The sequence below is a fragment of the Salmo salar genome, chromosome 22 (assembly GCF_965601325.2).
Source record: "Salmo salar chromosome 22, fSalSal1, whole genome shotgun sequence".
Lineage (NCBI taxonomy): Eukaryota > Metazoa > Chordata > Actinopteri > Salmoniformes > Salmonidae > Salmo > Salmo salar.
The window spans coordinates 33,719,990-33,741,817 of record NC_138312.1 but is presented as its reverse complement, the minus strand read 5'-3'; the positions used below and the strand labels follow the sequence as shown (position 1 = coordinate 33,741,817).

Genomic DNA, 21,828 nt, shown 5'->3' with positions numbered 1-21,828 from the left:
AGGAAGAATAGGAGACAAAGGGCTGTGAGACAGAGGTTTAATCCTATACACATGTTAAGTGGGATGTATGCAGAGGGTGCGGGGCAACAGAAGATGAACAGCAGTTGGGCTAAGGCTCCAGAGTGGTGCAGCGTTCTAAGGCACTGCATCTCAGTGCTAAAGGCGTCACTACAGACCCTGCTAGTTAAATAAAGGTTAAATATGTAAATAAGGACTTTAGAGATGGGGAAAGGGGCGATAAAGTGGGGAAAGTTTACGGGACTCCACCCGGAGAGGCAGATCCCGAGTGGAGAGCCATACCCTCTGCCCAAGACGATAGCGGGGAGCCGGGGTCCAGGGTGGTCCGCCTGTCATCGATACTTGGAGGTGGTCTTAAGAAGAGCGAACCGGGCACTCTTCCAGGTACTGCGACAGCGGTGGGCAAACATCTGGGCTGAGGGTATGCTGACTCCTTCCTCTTGCTCAGGGAAGAGTGGATGCTGGTAACACATGGAACACTCAAAGGGCGAGAGACCAGTGGGCGAGCAGGGAAGGGTGTTGCGGGCGTACTCCATCCACACGAGTTGCTGGCGCCAGGTGGTGGGTTTGGCAGAGACGAGGCAATGAAGTGGCGTCTCCAGGTCCTGATTGGCTCGCTCCGACTGGCCATTAGATTGGGGATGAAACCCGGAGGACAGGCTGGCCGATGACCCAATGAGAGTGCAGAACGCCTTCCAGAATTGGGACGAGAACCGAGGACCACGATTGGAGACCATGTTGACCGGAAGTCCATGGATCTGGAAGACGTGCTGTACCATGAACTGAGACATCTCATTTGCTGAGGGTAACTTGGAAAGGGGAATGAAATGGACAGCTTTGGAAAACCTATCCACTACTGTAAGGATGGTGGTGTTGCCATCGGACGGAGGTAGACCAGTGACAAAGTCCAGGGATATATGGGACCAGGGGTGGTGAGGAACAGGGAGTGGTTGAAGGAGGGTCTTACAGTGCAGGCGGCGATGAACATGGAGACCTCAGGAACCATGGTGGGCCACCAAAACCGTTGTCGGAGGAAAGCCTGGGTCCGGCGGGAGCCGGGATGGCAGGTGAGGTAAGAGGAATGAGCCCATTTAAGGACTGCGGACTGGGCAGAATCTGGGACAAACAGCCGGGGTCCGGCTGGGAACACTGCGCCTCATGGACCAGGCTCTTGATACCCCAGACGAGTGTATCTGCCAGACAGGAGGTAGGGGGGATGGTCTCTAGGTCAGACGGTGTAGCTGCAGAGCAATGCAAGCGAGAGTGGGCATCAGGCTTCACATTCTTGGATCCAGGGTGGTAGTAGATTGTAAAATTAAAACGAGTGAATAACAGAGCTAAACGAGCCTGCCTTAAATTGAGGCGCTTGGCAGAGCGGAGATATTCTAGATTCTTATGGTCGGTCCACACTAAGAATGGATGTTGCACCCCTTCTAGCCAGTGTCTCCACTCCTCCAGTGTCATCTTGACTGCAAGAAGTTCCCGATTTTCCATGTCGTAGTTCCTGGGGGCTGTGGTGAATCGACGCTTGAGATCCGAAAATGCCCAGGCAGCAGCTGGGGACCACGTGAATGGAACCTTGGGTTAGGTGAGTGCAGAGAGGGGGGAAGCCAGGGTGCTGTAGCCCTGGATGAAGTGGCATTAGAAATGAGCAAATCCCAGGAAGTGTTGAAGCTGCACTCTGGAGGTGGGTTGGGGCCACTCCACCACCGCTCTCACCTTGTTAGGATCCATCTGAATGTTCCCTGCAGTGTTTGACATATCCCAGAAAAGAGATAGTGGAGCTATTGAATTCACATTTTTCAGCTTTAACAAACAACTGGTTCTCCAGGAGGTGCTGGAGGACTTGTCGGACGTAGAGAACATGCTGTTGAGCCGAACGGGAAAAGATAAGGATGTCATCGAGGTATACAAACACGAATCGGTTCAACATGTCATGGAGCACATCATTGAACAGGGCCTGGAACACTGAGGGAGCATTGGTCAGTCCGAATGGCATAACCAGGTACTCATAGTGCCCGCTAGCTGTGTTAAAGACTGTCTTCCACTCATCTCTTTCCCGTATCTGAACCAGATTGTAGGCGAGCATGGGAATAGACCTCTCCCTGCTGCGTTCCTGTAACCGCCCATTGATCCGGTCAGGGCTACGAGGGCGCCGATGTCCATTGGCAGCTCCCGGGCTGCGAGCTATTCTTTAATTCCCTCCAATATTCTGTGAAGGAAGGTGTCGAACAGGGACTCCGGGTTCCAGGCACTCTCGGCAGCCAACGTGCAAAAAATCTACCGCGTACTCTGCCACACTACGGGAGTCTTGACGCAGCCAAAGTAGCTTCAGAGCCACCTCTATCGGAGAATCAAACACCTTCCTTACCCCCGCCATGAAATCCTCCAGACTAATGCAACCAATGGATTGTTGCTCCCACACCGTCATAGCCCAGTTGCATGCCCTCCCGGACATCAGCATTATAAGATACGCTATCTTCAAACGATGCAAAGGAAACAAAAAGGGCTGTAGCTCGAAGATGAGGGAGCACTGGGAGAGAAACGCCGGGCAGGTTTCAGGATCCCCAGCTTAGTGGTCAGGAGGAGTTAAGTGGGGTTCTTGGGAAGCCGGGGTAGGCTGGGGAGAGGCACTGCTGGTAGCGGGGTTACTGGGAGTCAAAGGTTACCATAGTGGCTTGCTGCCTAGTAGATACTCCACAGAATTATTCCAACAATGCATTGAGGGCATGGTCATGGCGTTACGCCAAGGTATGGAGTCCCTCCACAAGGTTATGCAGTAATTCCTCATGTCTTCCAATGGTGGCTCCTTGGAGGGAAACAGTGTTGCGGAGCTGGTCCGAGTCTGCTTGGTCAGTCATGGCCTGTTTTGTACTATCACGACATGACCCAGATGCAGACACTAAATGGCAAGCAGGCTCAGGGTCAGGACAGGCAGAAAGGTCGGAACCGAGAAGACTAGAAATCAAAAACTTGAGAACTGGAGAAACGGGAAACACGCTGGTAAGACCTAACAAAACAAGACGAACTCGCAACAGACAGACATGTATAAATACACAGGGGATAATGGGGAAGAATAGACACCTGGTGGGGGGTGGAGACAAGCACAAGGCAGATGAAACAGATCAGGGTGTGACACTGGCCTCCACAATCACCCGACCTCAACCCAATTGAGATGGTTTGGGATGAGTTGGACCGCAGAGTGAAGGAAATGCAGCCAACAAGTGCTTAGTATATGTGGGAACTCCTTCAAGACTGTTGGAAAAGCATTCTTCATGAAGCTGGTTGAGAGAATGCCAAGAGTGTGCAAAGCTGTCATCGAGGCAAAGGGTGGCTACTTTGTTTTACTTTTTTTTTGGTTACTACATGATTCCATATGTGTTATTTCATAGTTTTGATGTCTTCACTATTACTCTACCATGTAGAAAATAGTAAAAATAAAGAAAAACCGTGGAATGAGTAGGTGTGTCCAAACTTGCTCTATAACGCCCGGCTGCTCTGCCTTCTTAACAACACTTAACAACAGTTACATGACCTATAGCATGGTCAAGCAAGTTAATGTTTCCGACATTTGCGAACTTCTAAACAACTATTGATTTAGAACCACGGAGAGTTACCACAAGTCGCAAAGAAAACAGGCCCTGCCTCCACTATTCCAGCACCATTTCAACTTCAATATCATCTAATCACCTATGCTTAGTCTAATACAGTGACAACTAAAAGATACCAAAAACGATTTAGTCCAATCAACACAAGCTAATTATGATGTGACTGACCATGGTACTGATTTTTATGTGTGTGTGCGTGTGCGAGCATGCAAATAAAAAAGAAATGTTGACTCACCCTACTTGTAGAGAAACGCCAATGTCATCCTCCTCTTTCATGTTGCCTAAACATTCTATGACTCTGTCATACAATACATGCTTTTAGTTTTTGTTGTCCTAGGGTACCTGGCTAAAATACCAGGCCAGCTAGTTAACATTAGCCTACTACATCTAGCTACAGTACATGTTGAACTTCCATCCTTTCAGGGCAGGGGCACAATGTATAAATGTATTGTTGGATTATTATCGGCGTTATATTACCAGTACGGAAAATTAAGTAAAAACACAAGTCCAAATCCTTATCTCCATCCATGGCTAATTTAGGAAAGGAACAATTTTTGTAACAATTCTAATTTTTCTGTAAATGAGGTTTGGCTTATGGTGTGATGTGATTGGTGTGAAAGCAAATCCTAACTGGCTTCTCTTGACAATTTTTTGGTATGCCAGGACCATTCATAGTTGAGCTCACTCAGTTTAGCGCGACGTTGATTAGCTATTATTTTTATTTTATCAAGGGAGGCCAAATGCTCGCTGGCTTCCATTGTATTCAATACTACAGGCGGCAACAATATCATATTATTTTTGACCAGACAGCATCAGATAGATGAGCTTCACATACAGAGACAGAGGGGTGTTGTTTCGCTCGCTCGGATGCTTTCTCCGGTGATACATTCAGCCTCTTGCCAAAAAAGAGAAATGATGACTCACAGAGCGACTAAAGAAATTATTTTATACGTTTTTTTTATAATTCTTTTGTGTTTTTTGGTGTTATGGTGAATAAATGTATTGGCTGGTAAGAATTCTGAATGTCTGGTATATGTTTTCTTCTAAATGCAACAGGCCTGCCACTCGTTTAGACCAGTGGTTCCCAAGGGGTAGGCAGGGGGGGTCTGCATGCTCCGGCTTTAAACTTACTCTTGAAAGTTATAATAGTAGAATGCACAAGATTACATTTCAAATTTGGGTAGTGCCTCATCAGTGCCTCTTGTCATGTTAGTCATTGCATACCTTAGAAAGCTACTTATAACCCATGACAGCTAACATATTTTTTTATTTTGTTTATTTAGCCCATAAATTATGTTGTAATTTTTTTGCCATTCAAGTATCACATAAATACACAGGGCAAAATGTATAGAATTGCACTAAAATTTGCTTTAAAACTGTTACATTTTCTTTGCACCCAATGACAAAATGTGTAGAATTGCAGGAAATAAGATTTAAAGCTGCAGAAATTCTCTTCACTAACAAGAGGGGTGTGAACAGTTTGTGTCATGAACATTGCTTGTGCCCATAGAAATAGACGTGGCATGTGCACGCTCGCACAGGGGGAGCATGGGATGTTCCCCAATGCTGGAAGTGGGGGCCCAGAGTAAAAAAGTTTGGGAACCCCTGGTTTGCACCGTCCAGAGTGCCAGGGTCCCTTCCACATGCTCACTGTATAGTAACAAGTGGCATGTGTTTTGAGAGACTGTGCGATCTGAAACCGGTCATCTCTTACCTATGCTCTATATCCAAAGTGTTATGCTTTTTGCAATACCTGTTGGACAGAGACTAAGTCTTTTCCACTGTTAAGGTGTACTTGGCTGCCATCGCTGCCATAGGCTTTGACACTATACAGTAGGAAAAACTTCCTCTAATATGTCGTTTTTATGAAGGCTGACGGCGTAAGCAGCTCACTCACTCGCTTTGTGGACGTAAGAGCTATGGTAAAGCGGTTTTGAAAGAGAGAAACTTAATCTCTTATGCCTAGTCCCCAAGCCTTTAGTCCCATCTTGGTTACTGTCTATTGTGCTTGAGGCTATTTCACAGTAGCTCTTCGAGCCACTGGAAAGCGTTGAGGTGAAGTATCTTTCTTTCAAAACTACTTTACCAATGCATTTTTTGCCAGAAATGCTTTCTGGAACATGTGAAGTTTAATGTGCCTTAACAACAAACGTCTATGCCATCTGTAAATGTGTATAATTTGGTTAACCACAAAAAAGACAGGAACATTCCCGCTAGCCATGATTGGCTGAGATAATGGATGGGCTGGACATGCCGAGAGATGAGTTCGGATTGGTCTGCCATGTAGCACACTTCGTTCTATAACATGAGCTGGTTAGTATGTGTAGGTAATCCTCTGTAACGCTGCTTTAAAAATAATATATCATGTAGTAGAAGTGCAAAAGTGTTTCTCTCCACTTTCTGGAGGAACAAGTTTAGAAATCAGTAGAATGCCCGATGGAATTAGAGTATGATAGCTAAGGAGATGGAGAAAATTATGGTGTTTGATTGCAAATATGCAGAGGTAGTTGAAAAGAGAACACACAGAAGGCTGTTGTATAAAACACCTGTCTCAGGATTACATCTTCAAACTAAGGGCAACCGTGGCATCCATGGTAGAGAGGAAGAAGCGTCCATCCATGTTTACGGGTAAGATAGTCTAGCTAGCCACATTTTCAGATATTATACGTTTCTAATTTTGTCAGAATGTTGTTTTCATTTCAAGTTAAAGCGTACTGTTAGCTAGCTAGCTAACATTAGCTGACTGGCTCGCTAGCTAACATTATGTGTATGATCTGTGTAGTAATATTATTCGTATCTCAGCGCCATTTGCATTGCTAGTTATAGCTTCATGTTAGCTAGCTAGCTAACATTGAACATGGTTGGTTAGCTACCTGCAGATTCATGCAGGGTAGTAATGTTATGAGTTGGGATTATGGTTCATTGTTTAGCTAGCTAGCTACATGTCTAACAAAAGACACCACTATGCAAGTAACCATTTCACTACACCTTCTGTATCCTGTGCATGTGACAAACTTAGATTTTATTTGATATAGTATGTGTTTACCAGAGACGGTAATGTGAAGTTCATGACCTGCACCAAATGTATAACGTTAGGCCAACAAGCCAGTGTCCAAGTTCTGAAATTCTCCGCTAGAATGCCCTGCTTTTATTTCCTCACACTCACAACCGTAAGCTATTTTCTGTAATTGACTCGCCATTAACTTGTAAATAATGATCTTGTTGTGAGTTTATTTTCCTGTAATAATGAAGACAAATTAGCTAACGTGAAGACGTTGTCAGCTATATGATATGGTCAGTATTTGAACTGGCTAGCCAGCTAACTTAACATTAGCTAGCTGGTTAACAAGCTAGAAATGAACCAAAACATTGTTTAGAAAGTTGCTTTTAGTTGCCTGGTTTGCTAGATTGACAAATACTAAATTCATTTTAAACGGGTCGGTTTATTCGTGTTAAAATACACTAGTTATGCTATTTTGGACCACCAGGCTGCTGATGTCATGCAGCCTGTAGTTTTTGTGTTTATTATTTTTCATAACAACAATGACAAGTTTGATGTCAAACGACAATAGAATGTTCATGATGTCACTGCGACAATTGTGGATAGACGTAGTATAAACCAGCCTTTAGTCTTGAAATCTTTGATTGTTTAGATCATGTCCTCACGTGAATCCTTAAAGAGATGGGTGGGGCTAAGGCTTAAGAGGGTGTGAACGATGCAGAATGGGTGTAGACAAAAAATAGCACTCCAGTTGTTTTACCAAAACATTAAAGCGCCATTTTTTCAAAAGTGAGGTTACAAGTTTATCAACTTCCCATTGTTCCTCAACTGTAGTGTATGATATACCATTTTCTAGCTCTGAGTCTCTACTTTTATCCAGTAGGTTACATATCTGTGATACAGGAGTGGGCTATATCCCATTGTGAGACAGCAAAACTAATATTTGAAAGAACTTACAAGAGCGACTGCCTTTAAAAAGTTAATCCCTCTGAAAATGGCCTATGTGGCATCGATATGAGTCAGAAAAAGTTATTCTAGAGTCAAAATTGACTACAAAGTGTAAACAGGATCATTTTGGTCATAAAGTCAGTCTTGTCTAAAACGGAGTTTGGAACACCCGTGTCTCACAACGGTTAATGAAGGTTGGGTTGAGATTTGACAATGTCCATTTGCCCACTAATATGGGGTGAACAGCTGAGGTGATTGCTTTCTATCCAATACCATATACAGTGAGACAGACCTGCCCAGCAGCCCGACTTTATTTAAATATGACCACACATCGCGCATTTTTTTACTTGTGAAATACTGCAACAAACACCTTAGTTAGATATAAAATTGCGCAACTAAAATATCCTCGGCAAAAACGTTGAAAATAATGACAGATTTCTTGATATATCATCGATTCACTCTGGGGATTTTTAGGTAAGTGAAATAGGTTTCCTCATCTACAGTGTCTCATTGGGGTGACAAACATCATGAACCAAATGTGGAATCGGTCAGGAAACACACCTCCAAGACTGAAATCTCATTTTTCGAATGAGCAACAGAAAAGCATGTGCTAATCGGCGTGTTCAGTGGCTCTTTAAGGTTACTTTCATAATCCCGTTTCTCAGATAATAGAATGAGGTATCTCACGGCACTTCCCTGCTCGAGAACGCTTGAGAATGACCAGAAGGCGGGCCCAACAGACGTCGTGTGATTGGAGCTTCCTTAGTCACCCGCCTTAAAAGGCATATCTCTTGTGAGATACCTCCTATTATCAGAGAACTGGAGTTACGAAAGTAACCTTAAGTTTTGCGTTACAGTCTTTAATTTAGACTATGAGTGATACACAGATAAGATCGACCCATTAACTAAAAAGGATACATTTTATCAGATTCTCTGGTAGGCACGGCCTACCTGGCACCCCTTCAAACTCAACTCAAATGTTATAAGTCGAAACGGTCTTCTGTCTCAGTGTCACACATCGTTTGGCTGTGTGTCGGACTCACTGCTGTTCATGATGTATTCGGTCCAGTCGAAGCCCTTGCTGCCATTGGCCAGGTAGTTCTCAGTGGAGTTGATTGGCCAGATGACACATTTCTGCCGCAGGTTGCCCATGAAGAGCTGTAGTCCAATCAAAGCGAAGACACTGAGACAGAAGACCGTGAGGATCATAACGTCTGACAATTTCTTGACGGATTGAACTAGAGCACCGACGATGGTCTTGAGTCCTGGGGGAAGGAACCAGACATACATTCACACACACAGACACAAATGTGCACACACACACACACACACACGCACATACCCGCGTATGTGTGTGTTTGTGTACACACACATACATATAAACACACAAGTGCACACACGCACACAAACAAAGAGAAATGGGCATTGCTGGAAAGTACAAGATTAGCTATGAATTATTTCTATAGAGTTTATATAGTAGTATTACAGTAATATAGTAGACCATCACATAAAACTGTACTTCTTCAAGTTAACATCAAACCAAAACGACCGCTCTGTTCAGAATCAACAATATCTCAATTTGGACAGGTATAACAGAAATATTCTAAACTGCAGGCGTATGTGTCATCATGATAATAATAATAATAATAATAATGCGTATGGTTGATATATTTTCCATGAGGAAAGGAAGGTTTTCACTTCAAACACTCTGATACGTCAATAGTGATTGTGTTCTATATTGTTAGTTACTGTTAAGTCATATTGAACTAAATTACAGCGAGAATAGCATCCTTGATAACTACAGTAACAGTCAAAAGTTTGGACCCACCTACTCATTCAAGGGTTTTTCTTTATTTTTACTATTTTCTACATTGTAGAATAATAGTTAAGACATCAAAACCATGAAATAACACACATGTAATCATGTAGTAACCAAAACAGTGTTAAAAAAATCAAAATATATTTTAGATTCTTCAAAGTGGCCACCCTTTTGCCTTGATGACAGCTTTGCACACTCTTGGCATTCTCTCAACCAGCTTCAACTGGAATGCTTTTCCAACAGTCATGGAGTTCCCACATATGCTGAGCACTTGTTGGTTGCTTTTCCTTCACTCTGCGGTCCAACTCATCCCAAACCATCTCAAATGGGCTGAGGTCAGGTGATTGTGGAGGCCAGGCCATCTGATGCAGCACTTCATCACGCTCCTTCTTGGTCAAATAGCCCTTACACAGCCTGGAGGTGTGTTGAGTTATTGTCCTGTTGAAAAAAAAATAATAGTCCCACTAAGCACAAACCAGATGGGATGGCGAATTGATGCAGAATGCTGTGGGAGCCATGCTGGTTAAGTGTGCCTTGAATTATAACTAAGTCATTGACAGTGTCCCCAGCAAAGCACCCCCACACCATCACACCTCCTCCTCCATGCTTCACGGTGGGAACCACACATGCGGAGATCATCCGTTCACCTACTCTGCGTCTCCAAAAGACACGGCAGTTGGAACCAAAAATCTCAAATTTGGACTCATCAGACCAAAGGACAGATTTCCACCAGTCTAATGTCCATTGTTCATGTTTCTTGCCCCAAGCAAGTCTCTTCTTATTATTGGTGTCCTTCAGTAGTGGTTTCTTTGCAGCAATTCGACCATGAAGGTCTGATTCACACAGTCCCCTCTGAACAGTTGATGTTGAGTTGTGTCTGTTACTTGAACTCTGTAAAGCATTTATTTGGGCTGCAATTTCTGAGGCTGGCAACTATAATGAATTTATCCTCTGCAGCAGCGGTAACTCTGGGTCTTCCTTTCTTGTGGCGGTACTCATGAGAGCCAGTTTCATCATAGCGCTTGATGGTTTTTGCGACTGCACTTGAAGAAACTTTCAAAGTTCTTGACATTTTCCGGATTGACTGACCTTCATGTCTTAAAGTAATGATGGACTGTCGTTTCTCTTTGCTTATTTGAGCTGTTCTTGACATAATATGGACTTAGCCCTATTTGGTAAAATACCATCTTCTGTATACTACCCTACCTTGTCACAACACAGCTGATTGGCTCGAACGCATTAAGAAGGAAAGAAATTCCACAAATTAACTTTTAACAAGGCACACCTGTTAATGCCTTCCTACCTCATGAAGCTGGTTGAGAGAATGCCAACAGTGTGACAAGCTGTCAAGGCAAAGGGTGGCTACTTTGAAGAATCTCAAATATAAAATACATTTAGTTTTTTTAACACTTTTTTTGGTTACTACATGATTCCATGTGTGTTATTTCATAGTTTTGATGTCTTCACTATTATTCTACAATTTAGAAAACAGTAAAAATAAAGAAAAACCCTTGAATGTGTAGGTGTGTGGAAACTTTTGTCTGTTACTGTACATCAAACAATAATTAAAGACACATAAAAAACAGCAAGAAGATTATCAGACATTCAAGCATTTTTTAAACACCACAACATAGAAACACAACATTAAGAGTGCCCCTACGTGAGATTTCCATGAGACTGACACACTTCAGTGATGATCAAAATACTCCTCAAATGTTCTAAATCAACAAAATGACAGAGGTAGGCTATACCAAAATAGTTCTAAGACTAATGGGTGATGGAGTTGTGGAGGGATACCAATTAATGAAAAGTGTATGTTAATTTACATCATTATGTGAAAGTAATTTTTATGTAATTTTCCCTAATGTTATTTTTCTGTTCAAGTCTCAGTTTCACAGGCAGTGTAGAGCACCCTTGGAAACAGTGGGGCCACTCTCAGATAATAGATATCACAACAACTACAAAACATCCACCAGATTGACCAAACACAGCAGCACAGCACAATGAAGAGAGAGCGCAGGAATGGGTTCAGTCAGAGGAGGAAGAAGTTGGAAGAGAAGAGAGGGTAGACGAGGGGGGCAGGGGTAAGGGGGAACGAGTGGGAATGGCAGGTTGCATGCAGGTCATTTAAACGCCAAGGCTGAAGGAATTGACTCCATGTCATCATCACCTGTCTGTCTGGCAACCGGGATGGTGACTTAGCTTGGTTCCCATGGTTAGAATGGTTCCCATCCTAGGCACCCCCATCATGTCCCACTCGTGCTGTGTGGTGTGATCCCCACTGGGTGAGCCTTTTAGGTTGGGACCCCTTTAGATCAGAGGCCTACACTGGAGACTGAGCCAACACTACTTACTGGACTAGATGTATTTAATGCACAAATTCACATTTACTTCCTGCCCCAGACATTTGTTCAACAACACTTTTGCACCATTAAAGTGTTCTGCAGTCGAAGTTCTACACAATCTCAAAAGGCTAATTAAGTGTGTGTGTGTGTGTGTGTGTGTGTGTGTGTGTGTGTGTGTGTGTGTGTGTGTGTGTGTGTGTGTGTGTGTGTGTACATAACTGATTTTCAATCCAACACCTTTACCCCCAACCAGAGAAAAAGCCTTCAGGTGGATCTCCAATTAGTTTTTCTCTGGTGGGGTTATATATTTGCACCATTGGAAGTGTTGGATTGAAAATCAGTTATGTGTTATCACTGTGTTTATTTCCTTTAGTTACTTTCTCTGTTGTGTTTATGCCTTAATGTCCCAGGATTAACAAAGATCTCAGAAACTAATAGTCCACATTCAGGAGTTCACTGTTATAATCATAACAGAATGGAATTCAAAGTAAAGAAGCTCCTTAAAAGCCAAAGTTGTAAGATAAAAAAGCAGGTGTCTTGAAAAGCTTCATGCAGCATAAAGTGTGTTGTCAAACTAGGCTTGGCAGTCTTAAGGAATTCATTGTTCTTCAGGGTGCTCCGTTATGGTCAGGGCTTCATACAGAAACGTGATGTGTTTTAAGATGGTGACAACAACTAAGGTACAAATTTGAACACAAACTCATCAAAGGTCCTAAACGTTATGTATTTACCTATATTCATTCATTTGGTGGCTATCAACAAATGACTCTCTGTTGGAAAGTGAATCGAACCTCTCTGAAGAGATCCTCATGGTCTAAATAAGAAAAGCTTACAGATACGGTGTGAGTGTGAAACCCTTGTCTATCACTTTGACTTGGAGGTTAAGATGACAATAATAATAACTATTTTGCATTTCTACTACTCCTCATACTAAGACCCTGAGTTTTTCTTAACCATGGGAGAGTTATCAACTAGGGCCTGACGTTTTCCTTGGGGGACAACTCATGCTCCTACCCATACGATCTGCTCTCAGTATACTGTATGAATCTGTTAATGTCACTTTGGGGGAGAATATTATTAAAATACAAGCAATAATACAACATTTGCAGTGTATCCCACCCACTTATTATATGGGCTGTTTGTCGTCTAGTATGTCATATCAGGAGCACCTTTTCAACTTAACACCACAAGACTGCCAGTAGACTGCGAAGCCTATCAAAAATGTATTGCTACCATTTTTGATCGTTTGGAAAATAAAAAGTCAACAAAACAGTTATCGTTTCTGAGGCATCCTCTTTAAGAGTCTAAAGTAATAAGAAATTATGAGAATCCATTTAATGAGAAATCAAAATAAACTCAGCTTTAGTGTTTAAATGGGAGTCTCACCTGGAATCACAGAAATAGTTTTCAATGCTCGGAGAACTCTGAACGTTCTCAGCGCCGAGACATTCCCCAGGTCCACAAATTCTGTTACATATCTGTAACGGGGTAGGATCACACACAGAACAAAACACCATGACAAAAAACACAAACGGTAACACACACAAACCTACAGGTCACACACACGGACGCCAAGTGCACCACACCAGCACCATCACCACCGAAGAAGATGACCGGCAGGAGGAGGGGACACCACAGCGAGAGAGAGTGAGAGAGAGAAGCGCCTATCCCTCCAGGAGAGAGGAGCGAAGGTGGAAGAGGAAACGAAAAAAAAACAGAAACAAAACCACACCTAACACTGACCCCAGCAACTCGCCCGCCCGCACACACACACCTGCACAGTCTTACCTGGGATAACAGAAATAGTTTTCAAAGCCCTCAGAACCCTGAACGTACGCAGAGCTGACACATTGCCTAGGTTTACAAACTCTGTTATATACCTGCAGAGTGGATCAGATCACAGTTACTCAGCAGTCGTTCCAGAATGAAAGAGAGAAAGAAGGCAGGATTGTGGTTAATGCCATTTCAATTAAGTCAATTCAGTAAGTAAACTGAAATTCCAATTACATTTTTTTGTTACTGAAAATATTTTAGACTTTTTGGGGGGGAATTTCAGTTTACTTCCTGAACTGACTGAATTTAAACGGAATTGACCCCAACCTTGAAAGAAAGAAAATACAAAAATAAAATAAAGGGGGAAAAAAGGAAGATAGGAAAATACAAAAGAAATAAAGAAATACACTGTACGGCCCAAAATGTTTCAACCAAATATTTCAAAATGTTACACAGATAAATCAGAGAAAACATATTGTGGTGCTAAAATTGGGGCAGGGCAATCATTCCTTGCCAAACTCGAACATTTACAATATTTGCATATTTCCATCATCTAAATCTCCTTTTACCAAATTCCAAAATCCCTGCCCATTGAAATCATCTTCTTTGATAGAATATCCCCCCCCCCCCCCCCCCCCCGGCAAAACATGTTGTTTTTAAAGGAGGATACAAGTCGAGTAATCAGATAATTTTTTTACGCATCTGTATAAACTCTACATCATTTCAAGGAGCTATCTCACTCTCTAGAATTTAACTAGTGAGCCATCACATCAAAATGGCTTCTCTTTCAACAAACCCATGCATATGTATGTCATTCTCATAAAATTCAACATTACAAATATACAGTGCATTCGAAAAGTATTCAGACCCCTTGACTTTTTCCACATTTTCTTACGTTAAAGCCTTATTCTAAAATGTATTAAATATACATTTTTTCTTATCAATCTACACACAATACCCCATAATGACAAAGCAAAAACAGGTTTTTAGAATAGTTTCAAATGTATTAATAAATAAAAAACTGATATCAAATTTACATAAGTATTCAGACCCTTTGCTATGAGACTTGAAATTGAGCACAGGTGCATCCTGTTTCCATTGATCATCTTAGAGATGTTTCCACAACTTGATTAGAGTCCACCTGTGGTAAATTCTATTGATTGGACATGATTTGGAAAGGCAAACACCTGTCTGTATGTCCCACAGTTGACAGTGCATGTCAGAGCAAAAACCAACCCATGAGGTCGAAGGAATTGTCTCTAGAGCTTCAAGACAGGATTGTGTCGAGGCACAGATCTGGAGAAGGGTACCAAAAAACTTCTGCAGCATTGAAGGTCGCCAAAAACACAGTGGCCTCCATAATTCTTAAATGGAAGAAGTTTGGAACCACCAAGACTCTTCCTAGAGCTGGCCGCCCTGCCAAACTGAAAAATCGGGGGAGAAGGGCCTTGGTCAGGGAGGTGACCAAGAACCCAATGGTCACTCTGACAGAGCTCCAGAGTTCCTCTGTGGAGATGGGAGAACCTTCCAGAAGGACAACCATTTCTGCAGCACTCCACTAATCAAGCCTTTATGGTAGAGTAGCCAGACGGAAGCCACTCCTCAGTAAAAGGCACATGACACCCCGCTTGGAGTTTGCCAAAAGGCACCTAAAGGACTCTCTGACCATGAGAAACAAGATTCTGTGGTCTGGTGAAACCAAGATTGAACTATTTGGCCTGAATGTCAAGTATCACATCTGGAGAAAACCAGGCACCATCCCTACGGTAAAGCATGGCGATGGCAGCATCATGGTGTGGGGATGTTTTTCAGCGACAGGGACTGGGAGACTAGTCAGGATCGAGGGAAAGATGAAAGGAGCAAAGTACAGAGAGATCCTTGATGAAAACCTGCTCCAGAGCACTCAGGACCTCAGACTGGGGTGAAAGTTCACCTTCTAACAGGACAATGATCCTAAGCACACAGTGAAGACAACGCAGGAGTGGCTTTGGGACAAGTCTGGACAATGTCCTTGAGTGACCCAGCCAGAGCCCGGACTTGAACCCGATTGAACATCTCTGGAGAGACCTGAAAATAGCTTTGCAGCATCGCTCCCCATCCAAACTGACAGAGCTTGAGAGGATCTGCAGAGAAGAATGGGAGAAACTCCACAAATACAGGTGTGCCAAGCTTGTAGCGTCATACCCAAGAAGACTCGAGGCTGTAATCGCTGCCAAAGGTGCTTCAACCAAGTACTGAGTAAAGGGTCTGAAAACTTATGTAAATGTGAAATTTCAGTACATCTTTTTTTTATACATTTCCAAAAATTTATAAAAACCTGTTTTTGCGTCATCATTATTGGGTATTGTATGCAGATTGATGAGGGGAAAAAAACAATTTCATCAATTTTACAATAAGGCTGTAACGTAACAAAATCGGGAAAAAGTCTGCACTGTACCTGTACAAGAATGCACTGTACCTGTACTAACATATACTGTATGTCCTATTGACTGATTGATTCAGTTGAATGAATTCTATTCTGTGGAATTAATATTTGGAGATGCTTCATCATCTTGGATTATTTTGCATGATTTGCAAAATTCTCTAGTGTGGCATGTACTGCCTGGCCCAACCCTGTCACCCTGGTAAAGATGGCAGTGCAGAGAGAGATGGAGGTGTAGAGAGAGGAATATGGGGAGGAGGTGGACTACTTACGCCATAGAGATCACCATGAAGTCCAGCCAGTTCCATGGGTCTCGTAGAAAAGTGAACCCATCTATACAAAAGCCTCGCGCCACAATCTTGGTAAGCGATTCGAAGGTGTAGATACCTGTGAAGGTATACCTAGAGCACAATAAGACGAGAGACAGCGAAAGGGTGAGATATGTGAATAAATGCATATTAGTTTATAAATGTGTTCTAAACAGTTTATGAATGTACATAGGGAGTTATAAATCAATACTTACTCTACTATCTTGTTCCATTCTGGAGGATCACTAAATGTCATGAAAACACAGTTGGTCAAAATGGTGCTCATGATGATCATACTGAATACCGTAACAGGGAAGAGAGTTAAGAAAAGGTTGATGACCATATAAACTCCACCACCCATCAACATACGGTAGGAACATAGTTGAATATACTGTGAGACACTCTACAATGACATACAGTTCATCCATGAATTTTTTTATTTTATCCCTTTTTTCTCCCCAATTTCGATCTTGTCTCATCACTGCAACTCCCCAACGGGCTCAGGAGGCAAAGGTCAAGTCATGCGTCCTCCGAAACATGACCGGCCATGACCCGCCTTCTAAACACCCACCCGCTTAACTCAGAAGCCAGCCGCACCAATGTGTCAGAGGAAACACCGTTTAACTGACGACCGAGGTCAGCCTGCAGGCACCCGGCCCGCCACAAGGAGTTGCTGGAGCGCGATGAGCCAAGTAAAGCCCCCTCGGCCAAACCCTCCCCTAACCCGGATGACGCTGGGCCAATTGTGCACCGCCCTATGGGACTTCCGATCACGGCCGGTTGTGATACAGCCTGGGATCGAACACAGGTCTGTAGTTACACCTCTACCACTGCGATGCAGTGGCCCCATCCATGAAAGATTTAACGAGATGTGGATCCAGGGTATCCGGACAAGGGAAGATTTTTCCGGATAGTGTGGGTCACAAGATCCAGATCAATATACAAGGATGATTTGGCCTGTATCACCTCTTCTCTGTTTCTTCAACCAATCAAAAGAAAACATCACAATCACTAGCTCCTTCAACCTTAATATTATGTACAGTACATTGAAGAAGTACATGTACGTGCTCCGTAATTTCCCCATGATAAACAACAAAATCATAATTTCAAAGCAAGACAATGCACCACTTGAAAGGATATGAGTGTATCAAAATCTTAATTGCTATTCGCCTAAAGAGACTAAAAGGGCTGATGACGTACAAGGAGTCCGTGGCGTGGAAGCGGAAGATTGTTTTCCCTTTGTTTAGGACTATAAACGTCTGTAGAGAGAAAGAGAGAGAGAGAGAGATGCATTAACAAGAGCAATCAATACAAGGAATGACACATACGGGACATGTAGAAAAGAAAAGCTGCACACTCTCATGGCTCCGATGTAATATGCTGCCTTCATCAGGGTTTCATGACACATACAGTACATCTCATGCTGAGATAACAGAAATGGGAAGTCATGACTAAGGTACACTAAGCTGACTGTTCATTGGCTGATCTGATTGCAGACCTCATCTCTGAGTCACAGGGCACACAGGGTGGCTCCACTCATTTTATGGAACTTGCTGCTTCAGTTTGCCATGCCCATTCACTGCAAGAAGAATTATGTTGTATTACGACCACAAGTAGATTTCACCCACTTTAACATGGCACCATAAGGAGTACTCTGTGCATTTCCTCCCAAAAGCAATCAACAAGAGGGTAAACCAATATTGGTAACTTATTTGTTACTGAGTAATAAACAGGGTATATCCTAAGATGTGCTGAGTCTGACCGTGTGTTTCATGCACATACTAGGGCACAGGCTGAACAGCAAAGACAACCACAACATCTTCTCTCATTATAGAACAGTTAGGCAGAGACTTCTGATTTTCTAGTACTTTTGCATACTTTTTAGCCAGTAGTTCTCAAAGTAAAATTGCTTACTATGTCATACATGTGCAGATATGTGCACCACGTCAAGGATCTCTCTCTCTCTCCTGTGTGTGTGTATCTTGCTAGTGAGGGGCTGAAGCTCTTTGGCTAGAACTTGAATTGCTAGGGGGCTGGCCCTCTTGGGGGAAAATGTAGGGAAAACAGTTGCTTTCAAAGTAGGGATTTTGTGGCTAATTGAGGTGAAATTAATTATTCTCATAGATTCCGCATGTAGGAACTTCCAGTTAGAGACATTGACAATCCAGCCCAAAGCGGGAGGTTTAAAAAATACTTAGTAGTCGGCAAAGTTCCGGAGCATGTCTTTAAGTCAACCATGACCTTGAGTCTCTTCCACTAAAGCACATGCACATGCCTCGTTTACTATTGTGAAGACATATTTCACAACTATTACAGAATGTGTGAAAAATATAAAATGGAATTCAATGACCAGGTCTGAATAGCCTAATAACTAAAAAACCTAAAATGTAATTTTAAGTTTTTCAACATTTGAAAAAGTACCCAACCACTTTGCACTATCTAACTACTGTACCACTTCCAGTTAGAGTAACTAAGAGCCCCTGACTGACGGTGACAGTAAGATATCCCAGTGTTTGTGTCTGTTCCTTCCTTCCTCTGTTCCTCTCCCCTCTCTCCAGTCTGTGGCCAAATAGTTGTCTTCTTCTCCCAGCTTAAAGCTCTTACTGGAAAAGAACTGCAAACGCTGCCATCGATCCAGCCAAGTGGGGCTGGGCTGGCTGTGGTGAGGTTAGGCCCAGAGCTCTGAGAGAAGGAGTGTGTGTGTGTGTGTGTGTGTGTGTGTGTGTGTGTGTGTGTGTGTGTGTGTGTGTGTGTGTGTGGTGTGTGAGAGAGAGGGGGGGGCTGTATGCGATTGCATTTATGTATGAGCGCACACGTGTGGTGTGTGTGTGTGTGTGTGTGTGTGTGTGTGTGTGTGTGTGTGTGTGTGTGTGTGTGTATGCACGTTTGTATGTGGGGGTGTGTGTGCACAGGGAGTGAGAGGAAAGAGACATCACAGCAGAAGCGTGACCAGTAGACAATCAGCCATACTGTTAATTATAAGTGCCTACATGAACTTTTCTGGCTCCACTTCATCCATTAGTCCTGTTCCCAGTCAGACCCAGAGAGACAGAGAGAGAGAGATAGATAGAGAGAGGGGGGGGTGCTACGTAACACATGAGTCCAGATCAGATGACCTCTGCAGTACCTTCCTACTGTACAGTACAGTACAGTATTACACTCCATAACAGCTGTGGGACTAGGGGAGAATATATAGGCCAGTATACCGCACACCACGCAACATAGGCCAACACGCATAGAATGAAACACTAAAACATCTCAGCTAAACATACTACACACTGAACACAGATACAGCCCGATTCACACACAGTCAAACAACCCGTTACACTGTAAGCCCCACACATGTTCAACAGAAACACAAAGTCAGACTAACACATTAAAAACTAAACTGTTCACATGGCATGCACAACAAACAGACACATATTCAGAGAAATAATCCACACCTACAAAGACATACAGTAGGTATATAGAGACACCAAAAAGGACTTCAAACTCTCTCTCTCACACACACACACACACACACACACACACACACACACACACACAGACACACACACACACACACACACACACACACACTGGGACTGTCTGTTTGTCATACACTCCAAGGGAAACACTGGCAAGGAGCGGCTGGGCAACAAGACAGAGGTGTCCTGAGACAGGAGTGTCCTGAGACAGTAGTGTCCTGAAAGCTAATTAGATTAAAATAGCGAGTGGTGGCTGCAGAGCAGTCTGGGGAAAGACTAAATGTATTCTCTCTCTGCATTACAACACTCCTCACACTCCCCTGATCCCTCGCTCTCTCCTTCCCTAAGTATTTCTTCCTCTCCTTTCTTTTTGACCATAAACTATAGCTAGGCTAACTCAAATCCTCACCATTTCTTCCTGTCAGAAAAAATTGTCTACCTCTATCATTTACCCCAATCCCATTGTCTGGTGATGGTTAAAATTAGGCTCAGGTTCAAATTGGGGCTACAGCAAAAATCTAGTGTTCAAAGTAATGTGGGGGGTCAAATGTTGCTATGACAGAAGAGACATGTGTAATGAGTGGCCTGCTCTGGACTCATTGTCAACATGGCCACAGATGTGGTCCCTATAGCCTCATGCTAGGTGTATGTGTTCTCTCTGGCTGTCCTGACTTCAATTCCTCCCTCCCTCCCTCTCTTTCTTCCCTCCTTCCCTGGGGAGTGAAGGCGACTTTTACTTCAGACCCTCTGAGGACATAGCTTTAGTTTAGGACACACAGGTAAGCCTCTGATAGTCTTATTGGCACCAAATGGTTACATTCCAATGTCATTAATCATATTAAATGTGATTAAAGAATCATATTAATCTTATCTACTGCTATCAGCCAGGAATAGTCATTCATATTCTGACAGGCCTTTGATTCACTGACATTCTTGAGCCATAATAACTACAGATTCTCAATACAATATTTCATTGGACCAATCTGTAGAGATTTTCCCAGTTCGATGCCATCTGCAGTTATTTGCTCCCGAACAGTTTTCATTTTGTGATGACACATCATACACACACTGACGTACACACATGCATGCACACACACCCCATACATCGGTTTCATCACTAATATGCTAGGCCTGTGTTTCAATTTAGGTCAATCAATATACATACAGAATCATAATTAAATTGTAAAGGGGCTTTAGTATGTCTGTAAGCTGGATGGATGTGGAGAGAGAGGAGGGAGAAATCTGCTATTGATTACACTAACTGGCTACTGTAGCACAGCTACGAGAGAGAGAGAGAGAGAGAGAGAGAGAGAGAGAGAGAGGAGAGAGAGAGAGAGAGAGAGCCTATAGAAGCCAGGACATAGTGAGGCGCCCCATTACTGTGGAGAGAAGAGAAGGCTAACTAGCCTACGATTCCCGGACATATTGAAATGGGCCAATACATATCAACCATTTGATGCATGGTGTGCTGGACCCACTGTGTGATAATCAAAGGCACGCTTCACATGCATAAACACACACCATCACACAGAGTGGCACGGGTCCTTTTCACAGTACACACACAGGAATGCAGTCCCACTGATCTAAATACTAGTACACACACACTTACATGCATACACACACAATGCAAACGGAATGTCTCATGACGGATTTGCTGCAAAGCTACTGCAAGTTTCATCATCCACAATAGAAGCTTTGAAGAGAAATACATATGCAGGAATAGGAGGCAGAATGCAGCTGCAGAGACAACCAAAGAGAGGGAGAGGAAGGAGGGAGGGGGAAAGGCATGCAGTGGAGCAGTGAGAGAGGGATGTGGAGGGGGCATGCAGGGATACAGGGACAGCAGCAAAGACAGACAAAGAGAGAGGGAGCAAAATAAGGAGAGAGAGAGAGAGAGAGAGAGAGCGAGAGAAAGGAATGGGGGCACGCAGTGGAGGAGAAAGTGAGAGAGAGGGGAATGAGGGGGTGGAGGGGGAGAGGGAGGAATGCAGAAGAAAATCCTGAGAGCTGCAGAGGGGAGAGAGCCAAAGCAGAGATGGATGGGTAGATGTAGGGAGGGAGGGAGGGAGGGAGGGAGGGGTAGGCAGCATGCAGCAGAGAGAAAGAGAAAGACATGACA

General features: G+C 43.3%; 1 protein-coding gene across 1 annotated transcript in view; it reads right to left on the bottom strand.

The window, feature by feature from the left end:
* Positions 1-21,828, bottom strand: part of LOC106583170 (sodium channel protein type 8 subunit alpha) — a 117,542-nt gene that overhangs the window by 80,593 nt on the left and 15,121 nt on the right. The window contains exons 3-7 of the mRNA XM_082967492.1: positions 17,371-17,501; positions 16,458-16,538; positions 16,207-16,335; positions 13,126-13,217; positions 8,619-8,840 (exon numbers count right to left, since the gene is read on the bottom strand). Of these exons, the coding sequence (XP_082823618.1) occupies positions 8,619-8,840; positions 13,126-13,217; positions 16,207-16,335; positions 16,458-16,538; positions 17,371-17,501 (655 nt within the window). The remainder of the gene's footprint in view (positions 1-8,618; positions 8,841-13,125; positions 13,218-16,206; positions 16,336-16,457; positions 16,539-17,370; positions 17,502-21,828) is intronic.